This window comes from Suillus clintonianus (assembly GCF_016758775.1).
Source record: "Suillus clintonianus strain FC179 chromosome Unknown DEU56scaffold_132, whole genome shotgun sequence".
In the NCBI taxonomy this organism is placed as follows: domain Eukaryota; kingdom Fungi; phylum Basidiomycota; class Agaricomycetes; order Boletales; family Suillaceae; genus Suillus; species Suillus clintonianus.
In genome coordinates, this window is record NW_024539356.1 from 28,290 (window position 1) to 50,643 (window position 22,354).

At 48.0% G+C, this 22,354-nt stretch overlaps 8 protein-coding genes across 8 annotated transcripts; 4 read left to right on the forward strand and 4 right to left on the reverse strand.

Moving 5' to 3' along the window:
• Nucleotides 1-197: 197 nt before the first annotated feature.
• DEU56DRAFT_747007 (uncharacterized protein) lies at nt 198-3,013 on the forward strand (the record flags this gene model as incomplete). The annotated part of the gene is made up of 8 exons (XM_041349243.1): nt 198-411; nt 459-664; nt 717-872; nt 925-1,262; nt 1,315-1,688; nt 1,737-1,956; nt 2,008-2,345; nt 2,394-3,013. The coding sequence occupies 8 exons, from the start codon at nt 198-200 to the stop codon at nt 3,011-3,013; spliced, it is 2,466 nt and encodes an 821-aa protein (XP_041202636.1).
• A 416-nt stretch (nt 3,014-3,429) lies between these two features.
• On the forward strand, nt 3,430-5,140 carry DEU56DRAFT_918396 (uncharacterized protein; the record flags this gene model as incomplete). The annotated part of the gene is made up of 4 exons (XM_041358112.1): nt 3,430-3,501; nt 3,555-3,792; nt 3,847-4,706; nt 4,754-5,140. The coding sequence occupies 4 exons, from the start codon at nt 3,430-3,432 to the stop codon at nt 5,138-5,140; spliced, it is 1,557 nt and encodes a 518-aa protein (XP_041202637.1).
• A 468-nt stretch (nt 5,141-5,608) lies between these two features.
• DEU56DRAFT_706587 (uncharacterized protein) lies at nt 5,609-6,507 on the forward strand (the record flags this gene model as incomplete). Its single annotated transcript, XM_041347422.1, has 4 exons — nt 5,609-5,723; nt 5,774-5,983; nt 6,221-6,369; nt 6,430-6,507. Coding segments are annotated over 4 exons (552 nt in total), but the record flags the coding sequence as incomplete, so codon positions are not given.
• Nucleotides 6,508-8,019: 1,512 nt separating this feature from the next.
• Nucleotides 8,020-10,619, reverse strand: DEU56DRAFT_760851 (uncharacterized protein; the record flags this gene model as incomplete). The annotated part of the gene is made up of 10 exons (XM_041350475.1): nt 8,020-8,089; nt 8,137-8,318; nt 8,366-8,698; nt 8,748-8,785; nt 8,837-8,990; nt 9,014-9,157; nt 9,180-9,364; nt 9,410-10,109; nt 10,156-10,239; nt 10,287-10,619. 10 exons carry the CDS (start codon nt 10,617-10,619, stop codon nt 8,020-8,022), a joined length of 2,223 nt encoding a protein of 740 aa, XP_041202639.1.
• Nucleotides 10,620-10,982: 363 nt separating this feature from the next.
• On the reverse strand, nt 10,983-13,071 carry DEU56DRAFT_746989 (uncharacterized protein; the record flags this gene model as incomplete). Its single annotated transcript, XM_041349242.1, has 4 exons — nt 10,983-11,626; nt 11,752-11,886; nt 11,943-12,383; nt 12,630-13,071. The coding sequence occupies 4 exons, from the start codon at nt 13,069-13,071 to the stop codon at nt 10,983-10,985; spliced, it is 1,662 nt and encodes a 553-aa protein (XP_041202640.1).
• A 997-nt stretch (nt 13,072-14,068) lies between these two features.
• DEU56DRAFT_918400 (uncharacterized protein) lies at nt 14,069-14,670 on the reverse strand (the record flags this gene model as incomplete). Its single annotated transcript, XM_041358113.1, has 3 exons — nt 14,069-14,115; nt 14,163-14,445; nt 14,500-14,670. The coding sequence occupies 3 exons, from the start codon at nt 14,668-14,670 to the stop codon at nt 14,069-14,071; spliced, it is 501 nt and encodes a 166-aa protein (XP_041202641.1).
• Nucleotides 14,671-14,761: 91 nt separating this feature from the next.
• On the forward strand, nt 14,762-18,579 carry DEU56DRAFT_974722 (uncharacterized protein; the record flags this gene model as incomplete). Its single annotated transcript, XM_041359555.1, has 6 exons — nt 14,762-15,253; nt 15,813-16,103; nt 16,152-16,490; nt 16,629-17,294; nt 17,373-17,997; nt 18,057-18,579. The coding sequence occupies 6 exons, from the start codon at nt 14,762-14,764 to the stop codon at nt 18,401-18,403; spliced, it is 2,760 nt and encodes a 919-aa protein (XP_041202642.1). The 3' UTR covers nt 18,404-18,579.
• Nucleotides 18,580-18,842: 263 nt separating this feature from the next.
• On the reverse strand, nt 18,843-22,339 carry DEU56DRAFT_746972 (uncharacterized protein; the record flags this gene model as incomplete). Its single annotated transcript, XM_041349241.1, has 6 exons — nt 18,843-19,144; nt 19,198-19,816; nt 20,469-20,544; nt 20,926-21,728; nt 21,782-22,069; nt 22,124-22,339. Coding segments are annotated over 6 exons (2,304 nt in total), but the record flags the coding sequence as incomplete, so codon positions are not given.
• Nucleotides 22,340-22,354: the final 15 nt, after the last annotated feature.

Sequence of the window (22,354 nt, forward strand, 5' to 3'; positions counted from 1 at the left end):
GCGAACGCTGCTTGCAGAGGCCCACCTTGAGGCAGGACCTGACTATGTAGATGACAACCACCATGAACCAATGTTCGGCGATGAGGATAGCAGCGAGCAATGGGTAGGTGATGATGGCGAAGAAACTGTAGATGGCCCGTTGTTCTCTGAGTTTCTTCATACATCAGCTCAACAACGGCAAGTTCTCTGACTCTCGGATGATATTCGCTAAGACCGTTTGTAGGGCTGTTTCAAATCATCGTCAAGACAAACGGACCCGCACTCAGCGGAACAGTCATGCTAATGCTGCTTGGGCACAGCAGATACCTGCTCTTGTTGAAGCATATCTGCGCTGGAAACATGAACCCGAACCCCGTTGTGCTGATGATCCTAGTCACCATGCTTTCAGTGTGAGGGGAGTGGGCATCATGGGTAGGTCATGAACCACTCGCGTTTATCATTCTCACTTTCTTTCATAGATTTTGCGCCTCATTTACTCATCCAACAACAAGATAATGAAGTGGCCAATGCAGCGCTACTGCGCTGCGGTTTCCTTGGGTCCTCGCCAGTCCAGCCAACCGTTGCCATCAAACTCGAGTGCCTGGAACTTTACCACCAAATACGCCGCCGCCAATCTTCGTTCGGCATCCAAACGATTACTAAGGTATTGTGTGCCCTTCATAATGTAAGCCAAGTGTCGGTTGAATTATTTCACATCACTGATGGGCCACTCACAGGTAACGTATTCTTCATCATTTCGGGCTCAATTCTCAACAGCCTTTGACATCTATCTCGAAATATTGCGTAACATTCGTTCACGAGTCAACCATGCTCTTGGCAGGGATCCAATCAACTGGCGCATGAACGGGGCGTGTCCGTCGTGTACATTTGAGGTAATCTTTTCTCACTTTTCACGCACTTTGCACTGACATTCATTCAAATCAGCAATCAGATGAACCGAAACTCGTCCCTCGAAGATTGCACTCAATGGATGGAAATCACTCGGCAAAGCATATTGATGGTTCTGGATCCACAGATCCCCGTATTTTCACGAGTGACTTCTTTATCACAGATGCTGCAGTAGAGCGGTTCAAGGACGATGTTCGGAGCCGACCTACGGACCGCTCACTTAACCGGAATGACAATTGTACGGAGAATTGGACAGCTGCCAGGTCGGTTGAAGAAGACAAGGTTTTGGTGTTCGAACAAACTGGTATTTTTATCATGGCCTGCCGGCATGGGTTTGTGGAGTGCGTTACTGAGATGAAGCGTAGCGGAGAACTGTAAGTTTTTTTTTTTCAAATCACGATACAATTGAATTAACATTCACGTTAGCGCAAAATATGGCCTTGCGGCTATCAACCACATGCTCGATGTCTGCGGGAAAGACCAGGGGTTGGGTCATGATATCGGCTGTACTTCGCGCAAAACTGTTGCCTCTAGTTCAATTGGCGCCAAGGCTCAGGAACTCAATCTCGTCATTGCCGTCAATGCGTTCCATGGCTACGCTCATAACCGTCGCTGTCAGCTAGCTCATCACCCTTTGTATCTCGAGGGTTTCGGCATCGAAGATCTGGAAACATGCGAACGCATTTTCTCAAGTTCTAACAGTGCCTGTGGGCTCATTCGACATGCGTCATATTTTCACTGGGTTCAATATCTCGATCTGCATTTCGACCAATGGGACAAAGACAAATATCTTGAGTTGAGTACGTGTTTTAGATTTGAATTTCGGCGCTTTGCTAAGTCATCATAAGGTAATTTCTTGCGCAATAATTATGCGCAAGCGCTTCGCATGATCGAGGAGTACACTCCTTTGCTTGATGAATTCAAGATGCGCAAATCCCTCACTGATGACACATTCCTTCAATGGAGGGAAGAGGAATCTGAATTCCTTGCAAACCTTGCCCTCGAACCTCCATCAGACGCCATTGCAGTAGCATATGTTGAAGAGCTGGAAAAGCTCCAGCGCGCAGAGTGAGTGACCCGCTTTATTTACACGAAGATATATGCTAATCATCAATCTAGAGCAACGTACGGCAATATGACTGGTGTGCCGTTTCTCACGTACACACCAGCCAGTTTCACACCATCGTCGGGTCTCAATTCCGAAGCTCGTCAGTCTTCCAGAACTGCCGAAGCCGAGCTTCTCGCTGCATTACGACGCCTCCGCTTACAGATGAATGTGGTTGAAGATTTCGAACGCCGCCATGGAATTAATCGACGCTGGGAGGTGTCAGACCCTCATTATCAACAAGCGCATCAGTACTCGGGCCAACGGCGCTTTGTGCGGGCGGTTGAAGAATTAGAAGGCCTAGTGGTGCAACGCATGTTTGAGCTGTCGAAGGCAAATCTCTCCAGCACAGGTATATTTATTTGTTTTATCATCATTTTTAATCTCAAGCCTCCACCAGGATACAAGATGCGCAAATATATATCTAAAACGATCACGCGACGATCTGGAGCTATCCGTACAGCACTTGAAAAGTACAACAACTTGGCGCCACTCCAAGTGCCACCCCGCCCTACCCTCGATTACATTGACGTCATAGGATATGCATCCCTCGGTGAATTTGAGCTCTTGAAGTACTCCCGCCACAATGTTATGACGAAACCATGGACTGTACCGGAAAACCGAGAGATGGCGGTCAAGTTTTTCAAAGTCTTGCGCTCACATGAAGAAATCATTCGGCTGAACGTGGAAATAGGTCGCCTTGGAGCATGGATTCAGTTTGAGGACCAGCAGATGTTGTCGGCAATAGATTCCTTGCAAGATGAGGGCTCGATGATGCTGGCCGCAGAGGTGCAGAGGGAGTTTTCAGAACGACGCCGCATCAACGATCTCCATCGCATCCGTCTACATAGCACCGCTAAACTGACTGGCTACAGTGGACCACCACCACCCTTACTACACAAGCAGGCTCTTGTTGTAGATTTGGATAACGAGGCCGAGGGTGATGATGATGAGGATAGCGACTTACATGATGAAGCTTCGAGGCTTGCAAATGTTTTATCACGTATCGTGCAGCAGTAGAATTACAGTGTACCCACGAATCAAGCTAATGAACAATGACATGATGAAGTTTCGAGGCTTGCAAATGTTTATCGCGTGTCGTGCAGCAGTAGAATTAGTGTACCCGCGAATCAAGCTAATGAACGTCTCTAAGTCTTCACTGTGACTATATGTAATTAGATGATCAGCATAGATCTTCGAAATGTTATTTTAAGGTCAATTGTGCTCCCAGGCTCGTTCCATGCTGGCGGACAGAATGCATTGCTAAACTCAAGGAAGAACATTGAGTACTAAGTCTTCAAGCATATGTACTAGTATGTAGTAAGTTATACTCGCTTCCAGTCCATGAGGCTCGCTTACAACACTGAGTCACGCCTTGAGGTTTCAACTCCTCAAGCTTTCAACATCCCACTTGCTTGTACACTAACTACCGTCAAATGCTACCACCAGACCTCAACAGTGATCATATGTCCCGCCTTGACTACTTGGATTTGGAGGTTAAGATACCGGTGAGTCTAAATCTTACTAAGGTTGAATCACTCATGCGCTATCGTTTTACAAGATCCACTTCATTGAAATCAAGCTGACGGCTGAATTCGACTTCGACCACCATGATGGCATTTTATCCATCTTTCCTAGTATCCGTTCAGCACTGCTCGCCTCCGAGCCTATCGAGGACGATGCAGAGCAACACATTCTGAACCATATGCATTCACTCTTCGCAGATTCATTCGCATGTATGGTACGCCGTCGCAAATTTAGATGGGACCGTGTTCAGCTCCCAGCAGCAATGCTTAAAAGTATGATGGTTTCTATTTTTTTCTACTGGATCTGCTAACGAAGTAATTTGTTAGGGATAGCAGCGTTAGATGAGGCTGAACGCCGGCGTTCAGCCATCCCAGACAGTCCTCTGCCTACTGTGGTCTCCAAGCGACTCACGGACACCAATATCAGCGACTCTTACATATTTCCCGATCCTCTGCCACCTGCAGTCGTCTCGCCACAACTGGCGGATGAATATGCAATGGAAGACTGGCGTTCTTCCACCAACTCCATTGACATGTCATCGGAGTCGTCTCTCTCATGCTCTACAATCACATCGCCTTATTCCACTCGCTCCTCTCTTCATTCACTGTCCGAAGATGATGCCCAGGAACATGCCCTTTTGTCCCAACCACTCCTAAGGGTACCCACTCGAACCCGGCCACACAGAGTCACCAGTACAGAAGGCCTTCCTAGCCCTGCGCCTCCTCTCTCTAGTATTACTCAGCGCACACGCCATTCTAGACGCCAAATACAAGCATCCGCCACTTCACAGTCTACGCGGACTATGATGTCTTCCTCTGTCGCCCCTTCACAGTCAATCCAAACTGTGATGTCTCCCTCCGCCACCTCTTTGCAGCCTATTGACACTATGACGTCTTCCTCTGTAAATCTTCCGCAACCAGTGTCACGCCCTTTCGTCATTTCACCGCTGTCACCTCCGGTGAAGTTTAAACCGATATCTCCCACGACGCCCAGTTCTACGCCAATGAAGTCTAAAACGATATCTCCCACAACGCCCACTTCTACGCCAATGAAGTCTAAAACGATATCTCCCACAACGCCCACTTCTACGCCAAACAAGTTATCATTAATGGGCAACCGCTCCAGTGTCGCTTCACAATCTAGCGCATCATCTTCGGCCACCAAAACACGTGGAACTCATAAGCCTGTGGGTAGTCTTAAATTTTGGGCTGTGCTAAACTCACAACCGATTAGGACTCGTCGGGTGTGAAATCCAACAGGCACAAGGAGGCCGTCAATCGGATCAATCCTGTGCAAATTGAGACAGTGACACATAGCAGGAATGAAGGTGTCTCGATCACCAATAATATTTTTTTGCTGTCAACGGATCCACGCGCTAACATGCCGAACAATGCTAGTGTTCAACGTGTATGTACGGAGATCAGCGCCATACTTCAAGGCCTCGTTTTACATCCTATCACGATGGACGAGATCTGGAAATGCATTTGTCAAGTCGACGGTTATGGACCTATCTCATGGCAATCTATCCTGGTCAAATTGGACATTCCGGAGGAGAAAATACACTCATTGCTTTTGGTGATGGCGCGTGCGAGTAATGAACGTTGTGAGTGTTTACGTTGACGTCTTGTCAAACCACATTAAAATCGTGTCGTTAGTATAGTTAGTACATGATCCAGGATCGGTTCTCTCACAGAGTCTCACTAGCTTCGAACTTTACCTGTATTTTGGTCCCGTCGTTTTGTTGAATGTAATTGCGGAGTTTCAGGATCAGTAAATGCAGTTACCGGCTTCCCTGACTTCGGCTGCTGCTGCAAGTCCAGCCATATCATAAAGAGTAGGTGCATATTTTCTTGGCTCCATTTCTTTCACAATGCCTCGAACACCAGTTACTCGAGTTCGTCGTTCACGCCCCAAACTATCCACTGAACAGAAAGCAGCTCGTCGTGACCGGCAAGAAGCTTTAACGACCGCAATCGACTCCGCAAAATCTGCCTACATAGAGGAAGCTGCTCACATCGCGGAGACTCATGGGCGGTAAGTTTTCAAGTTGGTCATTGTTTTATTCCCTCTAGCTGAATTTTTTTTAGTTCTCTGAAATGGACACGTACCCAACTCTTCTTGAAGAGTCGGATGCTCCGTCAGCACCGAAGCGTCAATTCGTGGAATGCTTTTGTCAGAGTGAAGCATATGGAAGCGAACGAAGGTAAATTCTGTGAATACCATTCAAATTTAAAGTGGCTAATATAATTGAAGGTCACGAAAAGGGTGATAGGATCAAACTTACCAAGTTCATTGCTGAAAATAGGGACGAGCTCATTCACGAGCACTCACGGCTGACGTTGGCCGAGAAACGGGCCCTCAACGCAAAAGTTGTTGAAGCAAGGCAACAAAAAAGTCATGCAGCACGTGCTAACCCCAAGGCTACTCGACACGATATGAATGCGACCTTTACGTCCATGGACCGTGAAGTAAGTCGTGTTCGAATCATTTATAAACTTATTTTCATTGATATCTTTCTCAGTGGATGGCACTTTGTGCTCGAACTGGCGCCGAAGGCTTCTACGTGGCCGTTCGTGGCAGTATTGAAGACCTCTCTGAACCGAAGATTTTTTTCACGCAGAAGGCTGAAAAATTTGTTCAGGATGTTCTGAAGGTAGAACCCCGACATCTTGGTCTCAAGCTCGAATCGTTCATCGTCAGTGGTCTCGGTAAATGTTTTCCTCGGATTCACGATTCATGACTTAATATTTGATGTAGATCAACACACGATAACTACTCGTCCGCGCCCTTTGAACAAACTCGTCAGTGACTGTCGTACATTGATTCAGGAGGAACTCGGTAAGTTGCTTGTCGTCTCCCAGTGTGCACTCGATGATTAGTGTGATCCCCCAGAGGCCATTGCCTTGGAGCACAACATTAAGGGTAAGGTGAATATGAATTACATGAATTATGAACGAAACATTGTTGAGCATTATGGCTTGGCACTTGTGAACTGGCCGCTGTCCGGTCATGTTCGGAATCCTTCGAAAGTCGGCGGGCGGGCCCAAGTGCAGAGTTTGCTTGATGCTCTGAAGTCCCGGTCTTGTGAGTGGGTCATGCTCACGGACGAAGAGCGTGTCACGCGCATGAAGGACAACCGAGAGCGGCATGCACGAGGGGAGCTTGTCTATGTTGCGAGGAAGGCGAGGAAGATTGCTGCTGCCTCGCAACACAAGAGCAACGAGACAGTTGATTCAAGTAGCGAGGATGACACTAGTAGTGACAGCGAGTAGCATAGTACACTGAACTTAATGGTTTTGGTTCAAACATTGACTTGATTAGCTTGCAAGGCAAGAAACATAGTATAGATACATATAAACGATCTCTGAATACATTAGGTAGTTCATACACCAACAGCCGCTGCAAAAACAGTTGAATTTGAAGGGTATTTCGGTGCTCATCGTGCCCGACGATGAGCACGAAGGTTTGAAGGACGTGGGAAATAACGAGGAAGTGTCGGGAAGTAGCGGCAATATGTTGCCGGCAGTAACCGCCATTCTCGGCTTTGCCCGATAAGGGAGATAAGCGCTAGATGATCATATCTTATCTAACAGAGTTTTCTACCTACCTAAGTGACTGCCGAGTGCTGCGGAACTCGCTGAAGTACCGCAGCATAGACTTCCGCCCCTAGTTAGTAACACACATCACATCACATGTTCGTTACTAATTAGTAATAATAATGGTGTCACACAGGTGCACTTGAGTGGGGTCAGGGCATGGGACTCACAAAAATGGCGGACAGTATGCCTACGAGTACAATCCTATTGTTGTTCCACAGTGCACACGTTCTGAGCACAAAAAAGCCTGGATGAATCAGATCAGGAGCACCATCAGGAAAACCCTCCCATGTAAACTTAGAACTATTTAGCTGAATTTTCGATAATTGCACAAATTAACACAATTTAGCTCTAGGAACTATAGTCTAGCACAAGTTAATGATAATTGTCTGCAACTAGCGCAATGTTACAAAACTATGTCTGTCCAAGTATGGATTTACAAAGAACGAAGGACACTCATCAGTAAATTACCAGGCTCTGTACAGATCTGTACAGATCTGGACAGCGCGCCATACGTACAGCTTGGTCCCTACTAGCTAGTTTGCCACAGTAGAACTTTTGCTGTAGATCTCTGCACAGACACCCACAGACCCGCCCAGTAAGGACCAAAATAATTCTCTGTCCGTCTGTACAGATCTGTCCAGGATGTTTGCACAGATACTCACAAACCACTCAGAAGGGTGTTAAATATCATCATTAGTCTCTGTAGAGATCTGTCCATGTGTGCACAGACACTCACAAACCACTCAGAAGGTGGCTTACTTGGCTCGGGAACAGTAGCAAACAAATGACGATATATTCGATCAGCGTGAAACAATACTAGCGGACGACAAGCGACAAGAGAAAAACGTATGCAAGGATATGATGTGATGATTAATACTACGAAAAATGCCGCCAGGGGGCTCAATCAAGCTGGACGCGCAGGTGACGATGTTTCGACGTGTCAACGCCGTCGAGTTTGGATGCCTCCGCCCTGGATGAATTCGTTAGGGCTGAATGTGATGTTAAAAGACTACTTACCATCCAATCTTGGCCCATTCACGAAGCTGCTGCACCAGCTTCGGACCGTGATATGGATCACTCATGACATCATTGAGTAGCCCAAGCAACCAAAGATAAACGGACTCGTACTCCTTGGCAGCGAACTTTGAATAAAACTTGCCGTTACCATTTTTCTCGAGGCCCTGGAAGACGCAATCAAACTGAAATAATGTGTCAGAACAATGACACGTCAATATCGAGGACGTACCACAGTGCAAACGAGAGCTAAGCATGTTAATGGTACCTCCTTCCGAAAAATGGCTGGTCGCCTACGAGCAATGCGATAAGATCCTGTGTAGAAGAATAAGATGATGGCCTCCAGAAGCGCAGGGTGCGCAAAATTTTTAGTCTTCCCGAACTCGTCTAGTCCATGGCGCATAAATTTACCATCGTCGAGTAATTCTACAGCTGCGGCTTGAACCCAAGCTGCACGCACTTGAACGGGAATGTCGTCTGGCGGGGAAAGGCCATATGCGGAAGGTGTGATGGAGATGGCAATTTTCTTTAGATCGGAGCGCCAGGTTGCTAAGTCGTCATACAGCTAGAAAAAAAATAAGACACTAGGCGCACAACAAAATAGACATACGCACCAGCCTCGCCATGTCAGGCTTATGAGTGGGCCACACACCTGGTAGACACCTCGAGTCAGCAGAATGTCTCGAGGGAAATAGTAGCTTACCGGCATCAACTTGTTGACCATTTTTAAGCCATTGGACGAGAGAGGCCGAGAGCGACTCTGTGATTGCGACCGGGAGATCATCAACAAGGCTTGGAAAAGGGTTCTCCAGTGCCTGCTGGGCACGACACTCCACCTTTGCGTCCTCGAGAAAGGCCTTCCAGTGTGGACTGTACCAACCCAGTTGGGTAGCCTTGGGCCCTTCTGTTTCACCTTCGAATTGGAGGTATCTATCTCGGCAGCACGAAGAAGCTCCAGTAGAGCAGGATCAGGAAGTCGGGGATGGCTGTTTCTCTCATGGTGAAGCTTCAAGACGTCATTGGGCTGGAACGGAAAATTAGCGTACTCCAACAAATAAGCGGGCTTGTACCTCTTGATCCATCGTTGAACTATCATCGCCCGAATCACTACCGACTGCCAAAGTCTTCTCAGCAACCTGGTCACTTTCGTCGCGAGAATACTGGAATTCAAAGTCTGTTGGAAGAGCAGTTGCCACCCGAGGTTGGGGTGGTAGCTCTTCCCTCGAGAAACCTGCGACTTTTTAATTAACTTGAAGGGAAACATGCGAAAACTTACCAGGGTGTGTACTATGATGCCCACGGGCTTCTCCCCAACCCATTTCCTCGTCTCCGCTACCCTCATCCGACCCAGACGAATCATCCTTGGACGTGTTGGATTGTTCGGACTCTGCACCCGACGGTCCAGTCGGCCGGAGGGCAGGATCTAAATTCTGGAAAAAGTTAGCGTCTGATAGCAGCACGGTATTTGAAGTGGTGCTGGAGAGTGCTGGGTCTTTAACGTTAGAAGTAGTGACAGTGCGATGACCTTGGGGGGCGTTGGGGTTAATGACTGGAACGTGACGTTGGGACGTGTCAACACGGGTCTGTTCGACGTTAGAAGTAGGGATGGTGCGATGGCCTTGGGGGGCGTTGGGGTTGGTAATTGGAACATGACGTTGGGACGTGTCGACACGAGTCTGATGGGTCTGTTCGACGTTAGAAGTAGTGACAGTGCGATGGCCTTGGGGGGCTTTGGGGTTGGTAACCGGAACGTGACATTGGGACGTGTCGACACAAGTCTGGGAATGATTGGGATCAGGCAGGGCGTGTGCGCCCTTGGCTGCAGCCACGAAGGAATTGTTTAGCGCTTGGAGATCCGGTTCTGTGCCGGGAGGGACAATTGGTGGCGAAAATCTGTATCGTCCATGAGCTTCCCGTTGTGTAAAAGTAGGTTGAGAGTTCAATAACTCGAACATTGGGGCAGGAATGACAGGAGCCTGCATAGAAAATTAATGCGTGATCGTTCGCGCATTAAAAACTCACCTTGTTTTTCTTCGAGTGTGATTTGGAAGTCGTGGTGCTCGGTTCTTCTGAAGGGCTATACGGCGGAGGGGGCTGCTGTCTCTTCTGCATGTCTTGTTAGTATTGTTCAATACAAACAAGAGAAAAGATACCTTGGGACGACTCCCACCACCCTTGCGAGGTGGTTTTGGAGCGAGAGGGTTTTCAGGAGCGTCCGGATCAAGGGAGGTGGCAGCCTTGGGTGTGCTGGTCCGTGCTGGAGCATGCAAAATAGCGCTCACTTTCTCCAGTTGTGTGCTCCTACCTCCTGTCCCTGCACCTTGACGTCCTGTTCGTCGAAGTTGTTGTGAGTCGTCGACTTCATCGATAATCGACTGAGACTGAGCACGCGCTCTCTTTGCCAGAGCTGCTTTCCCTTCCGGTGCCTTGGGATCAGAGTCCGACGCTTTGCGCTTCGACTTCTTTCTCTTAGGGCTTCCAGGCATGACAAGGGAAGGAGGGAAATGAGCCACCACACCGACAATTTACCAACACTCACCTTTTAAATCTTAGCCGCCATCACACCTTGAAAAGCACTTGAAATTTACGTGTGCCAAATGTAATACAGCGCAGGTTGATGGAGTTTACGGATCTGTTCTTGAGGGCGAGTCAGAATCAGTAGGCTGAGAGAAAATGTGCAGCACCTCCTTTCGTCGGACTTTGAGTACTATGGTATTACATAGCCGATCGCAAGGCATCATGTTGCAGAGTGACTCGAAACTTGAGTGGGAACAATTTAATGTACATGTAAACGTAAGCAGGGCATAACTATGTAAGCGCGAGAAAATTCAGATTGTCGTAAACGTAAATTAAGTAGTTCTGCTTCGCTTGGGCTGGGGTGCAACTTCCATCGTCCAGCCCATCCGACCGTGGATAATGTTACGTTCTGTATTCGGCGGTTCGTTTATATACTTATCCCGATCATCATCACCCTCAAGGTCACTCGCGTGTCTCTTTTTCGGGAGTGCCGCGATGAACTTCTTTGCAAATAGAAGCTCAGGGGAAGGCTCGTCCTTCGGAAGTTCAGCGAGATGCGTTTCCAACAGATCGAGGACCTCCCCGAAAGTAACTGCACTTGATGGCCCTTTGTTCCTGATCAAGTCATACCATTGTGTCGCGAGTGGGATTAGCGTGTCGAAGTAGGGGTGAAATTGTTTCTTGAGTTTGTCTGCATTGGGGTGGAAAAAAAACGAAGTCTTCACATCGCTGCCTGCTTTGAACGTGTCGGCGGACCATAGATGCGGCAACCACTCTTGACTCCTATCAGCCGACAGATCGCGTTTAACTCCAAGGGGACCCCTGTATTCAATGCAGATGCACACGAAAACGTAAAAAAGCGATTCGAGATCGTCATGGTAGTGTTGTAGGATAAGGGGGGGCGGTTTTGTGAGGGAAGACGTGGCAAGCTTCGCCTTCCAGCTGCGAGCAGATGTTGCAACATCGCCAACAGCCTCTGAGAGTTGCCACAGAAGCGAACAGTGACATAAAAGGTAATGTGCCCTATCGTTTGCTGTGAGCACATCGAGTCTTATAGAAATAAATTGGTACTGACCGTCCCACCGATAGTGTATTTTCGACCCGCATCAATATGGACAGCGAATTCCCAATCGATCAAGAGTCCATTGGTCCCGTCGCCATCATCCTCAATCATAGCGTTATTAAGGCTGCAGTCACGGTGAAGAACTCCACGATCCTCGACCGCTGTACGTTGAACTGAGAAACATGTCAGTAAACTCGGCAAGACGGACTAGATATAAACGATTACTCACCTATGACAATGTCCCGAAGAGCGCTCACTAACTCTAACTTTGTCCGGAACGCATGCAAAGGTCGAGCGCGAGGCTTCAAAACCAAACGAACGTGCGTACGAGAGGTCCCTTTGATACTTCCCAAAACCTTGTATCGATAATTCATTGTTTCATCAACCTCATTGGGCGCGATCTCAACAAGCCAATATTCCACTAGTTCTGGCACACCACGGACTCCTTGCATCTCCCGCAGCATCCTAACCTCGTTCAACGCCGCATCTTTACCCCCAAGGACCCAATGATCCTTGATGATGTATTCTTCATCGTCCCTCCTCGCTAAATAACAGACGGTGCCGCGCCCAACAAGCCCCTGACTGGAGAATATGACTTCGAGGATATCGTACGTGTGGTCGTTCACTGTGATCCTGCCAATCGGGTCTGAAAAAGATCTGCGAAGAGGATCTTCGGGCATTTCTAGCTGAGGGGGGTCTTGAGAGAGGCTCTCCTCGAAACTCGAGCTCATCTCTACGTCTGAGTCCATCTCCGAGTCAGACTCAGCCTGAGGTTCGTCGATAATCTTCTTGGGTCCAGTGCCTTCTGGACCTTTCGTGGAACTGCGCACTTGAGCTCGTGAGGGTGGTTTGTCCACAGAAGGGCGAAAAATCGGATTTTCAAGCTGAGCAGGGCGAAGCGTCTTCGTGAATATACTGATTGAAGGATCGTACCCGATACAATCAAGATTGCCGAAGACGACACCGGATAAGATGTATAGGAAATGGTTTGGAGCGCTGTCGATATGGATGGGAGGCGTCACAACACCACCTGCGTGATCGTACATGTGAACTCGCAATTCACGATATTCGTGGGTAAGGGAGAAGAGCAAAACAAACCGCCTCCAAGGTTGGCGTCTCAAGAGAAGGTAAGCCTTGCTGTCGATCGTCTTTCCAATCGTCCCTGTAGGAGTGTACAGTTGCGACGTCAACTCGCAGACTGCCTTGATGGTGTCCCACCGAGCCTCCACGTCATCCAACAGTGCAAGGTCTGGCTTCCGCGAGACTTCTTTATCCTTTACAGGACGTGTGGAGTTTTGTGAGCTCCAAGTGCGAGTCACTGCTCCGATGTTTTCCTTTATGATCTCCTTTCTCCTCATCTTGGCAACAGCACCACATGCGGTGTTAAAGAACGACGAGAAGATGTCTTCCAAGGTGTGTGGTTTCGAGCTGGTATCTTCAAGTTGACTTGACGGGTCCTCGCCACTGGATTCCTCCGAGTCGCTCGCACTGCTACCCCCCCCCTCTGTCTCTCCCCTCTTCAAGATCGGGTAACTGAATGATGCCGGATTCACGATGGCATTTTGGAAGTGCCCAGTTCCATTTACAGTTCTCTGTATCATACAAGGGAACCATGGACTGTTCATGAAGGTGAGCGAATTTATTGTGTAGTCTGGTGTCGCGATAACGAATTTTATGTAATGGCACCTGGAGTTCTGTAACATCTGGGACTTTAAAGGTGAATGTCCTGAAAATCCGCGATAACATATGACTGAGAGCCTTGGGCTGATCTGCATTGGTTGGTTCTTCTTCTTCTACAATTAACTGATTAAGCTCGAGATCGGTGAGTTTGTCCATCGTAGGCACGTCGCTGACACGGGGAGCCGACATCAACGACGCCAACTTTATCCCGAAGTCTACCGTTTTGCTGTGTTCTGCGGGGGGCATGACTGAGGCTTGAAGTACAAGTACCAGAAAAAATTGTCGCATTTTGCAATGGAGTCCACAGCTACATGGTGCGTCTTTTAGTCTACGAAAATGGTACTTATTGAGTATGAAAGCGCATGGTACTTCTACTCGGATAACGCACAAAATGAATGTTTGTCCCAAAAAAAAATTTAACCGAAACTCCCTTTCAACATCACATTTGGCCCTAACAAATTCATCCAGGGCGGAGGCATCCAAACTCGACAGCGGTTGACACGTCAAAACATCGTCACCTGTGCGTCCAGCTTGATTGAGCCCCCTGGCGGCATTTTTCATAGTATCAATCATTGCATCATATCCTCGCATACATTTTTCTCTTGTCGCTTGTCGTCCGCTAATATGCATAAATGAGGACAGCATAAAACATATAAACATGAAAGACTCTATGAATCAATCGAGAACTATCGCGCCTTGTCGTCCGTGCAAACCTTCCATACCTGAAGCGTTAGAATCAACAACATTGCAGAAGAACACGCACACGCACCACGCGAACTTGATTGACCTTGTCCTCGTGGCGGATGGTTGGGAGGGACGTGGGACCAACCGTGATCTTTGAAGACGATTCTCATACATCCCAGCCCGATATCTGTCTCATCTATCTTCCTCTCGGCTTCTGCTGCGCGAACTTTAAGCAGGCTTGCAAGCACCTCATTTTCCCGTATTACGCAATCTGCAAGCGCCTTCTGAGCCGTGAAAACATCACGCTTGGCTCTTACAAGATCAAGCACAAGGCTTGCTTCAGAGTCAGTTGGTTCATGGACTCCTCCCTATGGAATATAAGGTGTGATAAAGAATGCCAGAAATGATGTACAACGACTCACAATTGAATTGACGGCTTCAAGAATTTCGTATAGGTCACCTATACCGCGAGGCGCTCCCCCATTGCATTCATCGATAGAGCGAGAATAACGAGTATAATCGTCAGAGCAGGAAGCAAGCGCTGACAGTGATTGTAGAGTAGTAATATCAAACTTAGACGGTGAAGATAACATGAGAACTTAGGAATGGTCATCGGAAAATGCCGAATTCAGATCAACTTGCTTTTTCTCAAGTCCGCGATCCAGATATCAATATCAGCGCGCTATGGCACCAGCCCATTGCCCATCGTGTGGAAAACAATTCAGGGACCATACCTCTGTCGCTCGCCATATGAGCCAACCTCGGTCTGGATGCAACAACTGGCTAGATGATTTAATTCGACTGAACTCCACCTTGCCGCTCACTGGACATGATCCCATGGTGGTGGACAATGTCAGCAACACTCATGAACAAGGAGAGCCTGAGGATGAGAGTTACTACGATTTTGGGAGCCAAGGAGAGGATTTGGACTCTGGAGGCGGAACGAGGAACGAGGACAGTGAGGCCAAAGTAACCGATCACTTTCCGGAGCCCCCACTAGCTTTTGACGAGGGCTACACGTTTTTGCGCCTATTCGATGCTGACGAAAACAGCATCTATCGTAAAACGAATCTTTACTATCCGTTCAGTGGTCGAAGGGAATGGCAACTAGCTGCATGGATTCTGCGTTCCGGCTTGAGTATGGAGAAAATCAATTCTCTCCTTGCGCTAGAGATGGTAGGTGGTTAATTTAAATATCACCATGGCGGGCACAAGAATATCTACCTCGAGAGGCGAGCTAGTAGAATCGTCCCTTAGGGGATGCTACTGAGTCAATCTCTCTAAATAATGAGAGGGATCAAGAGAAAGGCTCAAGTCGGAAGGTGCGCGAAGGTGCGCGGGAACACACGAGGCTGATGTGATGAACGCGCGAGCCGTGCGGAAGGGTCGGAATGCGCGCGGTACGTGCGCGATGGGAGAAGAGTTGCAGAGGATCGTAGGAGCTCCCTTTGGATGAGGAACGAGACTTCACAAGACAAAGAAGATGATAGACAATGACTGCAATGATATTAGCGCTCTAAGCGCGACTAGACAGGAAACTGATAGTGAGTCCAAGTAAGGGAAAAGTAAGTAAGTCCGAAATCCTCTGAGTCTTCTAGATATGTAGGTCACTACGCGAGCTCTCAGGGTATTGAGACGTAAGGGAAGCGGATAGGCTGCGCGGAAGCGCGCAAGGAAGCGGATAAGTATGTAACACTATGTAAAAGACCCTCGGCTTCGCTGAAATAGTACTTAGATTGGTGATCTACCTTTATCCTTCCACTCAGCAAGAGAGCTACGAGGTCGAGCTGAATCGCTGCCTAGCGGTCCACGTTGGAAGTCGCAAGTTATTCCAACATCACATCCCACAAAGTCTCCGGCTGTTCTCTACTGGCGGGATCCACTTGAATGTATCGCCACCATATTCAATCATCCTTTATTCCATAATCGCATCGACTATGCGCCTCGCAAGGTTTACAGCACAGCGCAGAAGCTCTCTCGGATATATACTGAATGGATGACAGGTGGTCATGCCTGGGAGATGCAGGTGCGTAATATGGCTCTCTTGAAGTCATCGTCTCATGTATTCTTCAAGTCTGCGCTTCCCCATGGCGCAACTCTCCTCGGTACTATTATATCCTCAGACAAGACGTGCATTACTGCATTGTCAGGCGATCGTGTTGCACATCCTCTCCTTATCAGCCTCACCAACATCCACATGGCCACGTGGCTCAAATCATCCTCCAATGCTTTCCTTCTCACCGCCCTACTGCCGGTCGCAAAATTCATTCACAAGAACAAACAAATGCAAGGCATGTTACAGGATCGGCTCATTCATCACTGCTTGAACATCGTACTACAACCGCTGAAGTTGGCTGCTCAAAGCGGCGTAATGCTGTCAGATCCCATCAGTCGCAGTCGTTACTGCTTTACTGTACTCGCTAGCTATATTGCCGACACCCCTGAAGCCATGATGCTGGCATGCGTCGGTGGAAAAACGTCCCCAATTACCATGGCAATGTACAAACAATTCGGGGACGCCTTCCAACACGAACCCCGGACACGATCAAAGACTCTCGAGCAACTGGAAATCGTACGTTCATGCGCTCATCCAGATGATCTCGAGGAGTTTTTCCGTGAAGCGCAGAAGTTTCGCCTAAATGGCGTGGATAAACCATTCTGGTGGGACTGGCTGCTAGCGGAACCCTCCCGGTTTTTTACGCCTGAATCACTGCACCATATTCACAAGAAGTTTTGGGACCATGATGCGCAGTGGATTATCCTCGCAGTGGGAGGGTCCGAGATAGATTTCCGATTTTCGATCATACAGCCCACTACTGGTTATCGGCACTTTTACTCAGGCATCTCAAAACTCAAGCAGGTTACGGGTCGTTGTCACCGAGACGTGCAGCGATCAATCATCGCAGTCAGTGCGGATGCAGCACCTCCTGGTGTTATTGTTGCTGTACGCGCGCTCATGCACTTCAATTATCTTGTGCAGTCACCGTGCATTGATGACAAGGATCTCGGTCACATTGCAGCCGCACTAGACGAGTTCCATGCGAACAAACAATCGATCATCGCTGCTGGTGTCCACCAAGGAAAAGGCGGTAAAACCATCGACAACTGGCAGATTCCCAAACTCGAGCTAATGCAGAGTATCGTCACCAGTATCCGCAACTCCGGTGTCATAGCACAGTGGTCTGCAGATGTCACCGAGCACACACACATCACCGAGGTCAAAGACCCTGCGTGATCCAGCAACAACAACAACTACGACCCGCAAATTTGTCGTTATCTTGATCACGCCGATAAGTGCAATCGATTTGACCTCGCTACTAGCCTGTTAGATCGCTGCGACGACCCGGGAGTTGTTGGGGAGGAAAGTGCTGAGGAGGATGACGAGCTTGATGATGACGCAAACGGCTTTCCTGCAGAGCTACTCTCCTCAAGTCGAAGTCCCGGACAACCTCGTCCTATCACAGATTACTTTTCAATCGCGAAAATACTCCAAGCAAAGAAAGTTGGATTGGTACCATTCCCACTTCGTTCTTTTGTCGTCGGGCGCACTGTGCTTAATCTTGCTTACCATCCATCTATCAAGCATGCTACTGTCGATGAAATCGCCATTATGTTCGGCCTACCTGACTTGCGACCGGCTATCGCCGATTTTCTTCACCGTGAGGCGACCTATGGCAATCATATCCACTCCATAGGTGGTCCTAGAAGGGCTGCGCATGGCGCTGAGCTACCATTTGACAAAGTTCAAGTGTGGTTCAAAATTCGTTTGCAGGAGACCGAGTTTCACAATCCCCATAACATTCGACGCGCTCAAACGCTTAATTGCGCACCACCTAGTGACCCTTGGACCTTAGGTCGTTACGATCCAGTCATTATTCAGACCAGCTCTGGTCATTCCTGGCCTGCCAGCAGCCTTTCAGGTACGTTCTTTCTGTCTTTACTCGCAATAATTACTAAGCTAAAGAATGATCTCCCACAGGGCACTCCATTGCGCAAATCAGGCTTGTCATTCGGCCTCTTGGCAGAAGCGGGACACGATGGGCTTGGGACGATCAATACTTAACTTACGTCCAACGGTTCGATATCTCCAGCGAACGCGATCCAACCACTCAGTTGCATACACTGAAAAGAGCGAAGCGCTCTAATGGTACACGGATGGGCGACATCATTCCAGTCTCTCAGCTTCGAGCGCCAGTCCATCTTGTTCCACGTTTTGGTGCTACTGCAGACACGCGTCTCCCGGCATATAATAGCATGGAGCACGCGAGGGAGTTTTGGTTGAACTACTTTTGGGACAAGCATTCATTTTTTGCATTATCCGAGTAGACTAAAACATACAACATGTACTTGGGATTCCGTTGTAGAATGTGACATTTTTTTCTGAGGTACGAAAATAAAGTTGGCCGCAGCGTCGTTGATGTCGGCTCCCCTTATCAGTGACATGCCTGCGCTGGACAAACTCATCGATCTCGAGCTTAATCAGTTACTATCTTAGAAGAAGCACCAACCAATGCAGACCAGCCCCAGGCTCTCAGTCATAGTAATTTATGCCGCTAGTACTACTTGGAATACAATACTTCATACTAGTATACTTACTACTTAGTTGTAAGGTGCAGTAGGAACACCATTCCTTGTAAGTCCTGTTGAACTGTGAGCGACTGAAAGTGCTGCATTACTATTCACTGTGAGCCTGCGTGAACTGTGGAGTCCTGTGGTTTGCTGCCGCAAGACCCCAAGTGTGTGACCTCTGTGAGAAAGTTGTAGTTTACTGATGCTCGTCGAGAACATTAGTAGAACTCCATTCACGGGGGGCAATGGGGCCAAAATGTGGAATTAGATGTGCACTGCGATGAATGTTGCTGATTGGAACAATGCTAGCTATTCGTTCTCCGTTTTTGATGGTGCGTGAGACTTTGCGCAAGCCATGATTGCGATCAGGTGCCTGGAAAGCGGAGAACCATTCCACGTAGGCAAGGTGCTTTGGAGGTCGGAAATTTGATGGAAAGAGTATAGGGATAGCTTTGGGAGGGATCGAGAAGATCAAACGGACTTGTCCAATTCGATATCCTGTATAAATGACGAGTATCAATATCATGCAATGACCGGCTCGGAGAGCTCACCTTTGATACCAAGTGTCCCACCTGTGCCATCATTAACAAATGCAGTATCGAAACGAGATGCGACACTGTCCGATGCAAATGGTCTCGAACGTCCAGGACGTGCATGTACACTATCAACTGTGGCTGGGGGATCACCCTGGCCACGAACATCAACTGACACCCACTTCACCTTGTGAAAGACGGGCAGGGTTCGAAATGGGATGTATATGTCAGCAGCTTGATCTTCGAGCTGCCTAGGCCTAATAGTAGTGTTTGTAGGAAGGGTGGCTTTCACAACGTAGTGTGCGAGAGATTCACGAAAATATGTGGCGCCATATTCGTTCACAACCTTGTCCAATGTGACTGCCTTGATGCTCGGATGCTTTGACATTGTCTGAGTACAAAGAAATGACATCTCTGGAGGATGAGGCTGACGACCTGGGTGATGCGCAGTGCCTGCAATGAGTCTCCATTGAATATATGTCTCGTGGCGTAGTATTTTCTCCCTCCGTTCAAGCCAGGTTGTCATTTGCGCAAACTCATTCTTGTGGTTTGTCGAACGATACGCATCTTTAGCGAGGTCGATGTGAAGGTGTTCCGTGTATTCGGTATTGTAATTATCCGTTGTGCCGTACGAGAACTAGAGATAAAATAGAGAGCAAAGATGTTATGTGTACGCTAACGCTCAACGATGTCACCAATTGCCTTATGTGTCCGAAGTGCAACTACACACATAATCTCTTGTTTTTACTCTACCTCAATCACAACTCGTTGGTATGTCTTGAAACTTCGCATACTGATACTTCTAGATGTATTCTATCCTATCCTGACATCTATGGGTGTATATACCTACCCAGAGATCTCTGGTAGCAAGGTGAGTGGTTTTCACTCCTGTTCAACACTCTTTCTTAATAACTCGTCCTCCTCTTTTTTGTTATTCTTACACTGTATCTCTGATAGCCATTTTTCCGCCTATGTAGGCCGCTCATATGACTCTATTAGTGTATAGATACACTCCCTGAAGACCGCTTTGGTGCGCCTTTCATTGGTGAGTGCCTGTCTCCATTTTTGTGTCACTCTCAGTTCACCTCCTTGTCTTTTCGCATTTTTTGAACCTAGCCACCTTCTATTGACTTCTCCCTCACTCAGGTATCATTATAGGATGTATCTAAACGATTCACTGACCCACAGAACTATTCTCCTTCCCTTCCTCCTTCTCCTCCCTCCATTTCCCCCTCTGAATGTCCTCCCTAGCCCTCAGACGATAAAGTTTGACTTATATTTCTATCTACATATGTTCTAATTATTATTTGACATATTTCCGACCAGATAATGAGATCCCTGGGGCGCTGGATGCAGTGGAGAAGGCTTTATACTTGTGTAACATATATATATTCATATATGCTTACTCTACAGGTATACAGGCTTAATAGAAGCGAATTAAATCTATATTACTGATGTACTAGATGGTGCTACAAAAAAAGTAGAAAGAAATGTGTTGTAATGATGATATAGTTGAGCTCGCTGTTGCTCACAGTGAACACGAGCCTTTCGGCAACGTGCAGCATGACAGCGCGCCGTGGGAACGACCGACCTGCATTGCTTACCTATTTCGGTCGTTGCATTATTTTACCGTTGGGAACATGTTATCTAAGCCACGGTTTTTTCGTGGTGTGCACCGGCGGTGCTCAGTAGGAATGAATTCTAGCTTACTAAAGGGGACACTTATGCCCCGTCTGTCCTCTTTACTAAGAAGGAAATATGGGAAGTATAGGTGTGATACCCTTCATAAAAAGTCGGATGTGGTGATTTGGGGGTAGGCGTCGACATCGTGCGTCAATCTCCGCACCACCACATGCATCAGAAAGCCAAGCGAGAAGATGTTTCACGAGTCCTTGGTACAGCTGATGTAGGATATCGGGGGTGATAGATTCGAATATGTTGACAAATGGCAGTCCCTCCCAGAATGGGTGAACAATCGGCTTGATGCCGGCGTCGGTACATGCACGAACAAAGGCCAATCCACCTTCGTCAAGAGCACGGAGGGCATCAAGGACTGCATCCAAGTTTCGTGGTTGGTAGTTTGCAGCGCCAGCTGCCAGACCAAGCTCTGCTGACGGAACGTCACAGCTCGGACATTGAGTAGTCTTGACTGCAGTCGCTAACACTTGCTCGGGATAATCTCCCACAAAGCACGCAAACAGGGGATGGGTTCTATGCATAGCCCCATTGCCACTTCGCATGTTGATTCCATCGATGCCTGCAGCTGCAAGTGGAGCAAGTACACGCCCCACACAAGCATGGTAAAGGTTGGCAAGCATGCGGCGGCGAGAGGCTTTGTTCATTACATGTTCAAGACGGGTGGTTGGGAGGTATGCGAGGAGGACGTGAGCATGACGTGAGGGTTTTCGATGTATCTCTTTCGGAATGTTGCCAATCGTCATGTATACTGGGTACGTCGTCTTGTTGCGAAACATCGTGACCTGCGTCTTGTCCGATGAGATGATGACAGGAATTATTGTCGCGCCAGGAAGCATGCGGTCTAGGTGTTTCTACAAATACAGTGTTAGTCTACTGTTGCGTGACGACTTTGCAAAATTTGTACCTGAGAATTCCACCACCATTTCCCCGTATGCATCTCATGATATAAACGAATTGTTTCATCTCCGTCAGCGTAATGGCGCTCGGGTGCGAAGGTGAGAAAGTCGGCGAATTTCGAGTCACCAAAGAGAGCTTGAATACACGCGATGATATCTCGATAATAGACATCGAATGCTTCATCAGCCACTACAATCTGTTCTCGTCTGAATCTTGGACGGCCCGGAAGTTCGTCATCAATGATCTTGTTTAGTTCGCGTGCATTCTTGAAGGAGAGGCCAATTTTGTCACCGAGCTGGAAGTGTTATGATTAGACTAATACTAGTTTTTGAAAGTACCATAGACTTACACCCTCGATGGAAACGAGCTCTGAGAACGCAGTTGAACTCGAACCTCGTAATTTCGCCCATCGGGCCACCTCCCAATCAAGCTTCGAAGCAAACGGAGCATATACATTATCTGCACCTGGTCCGTCAAGTTGGGCATGATAGGTTGTGTTGCTCAATTCCTTGGTTGAATCGATCGGCTGCCCAGCTCGTTGGTCAGGATATTGGACAACTGTAGGTACCTGTTCATGGTC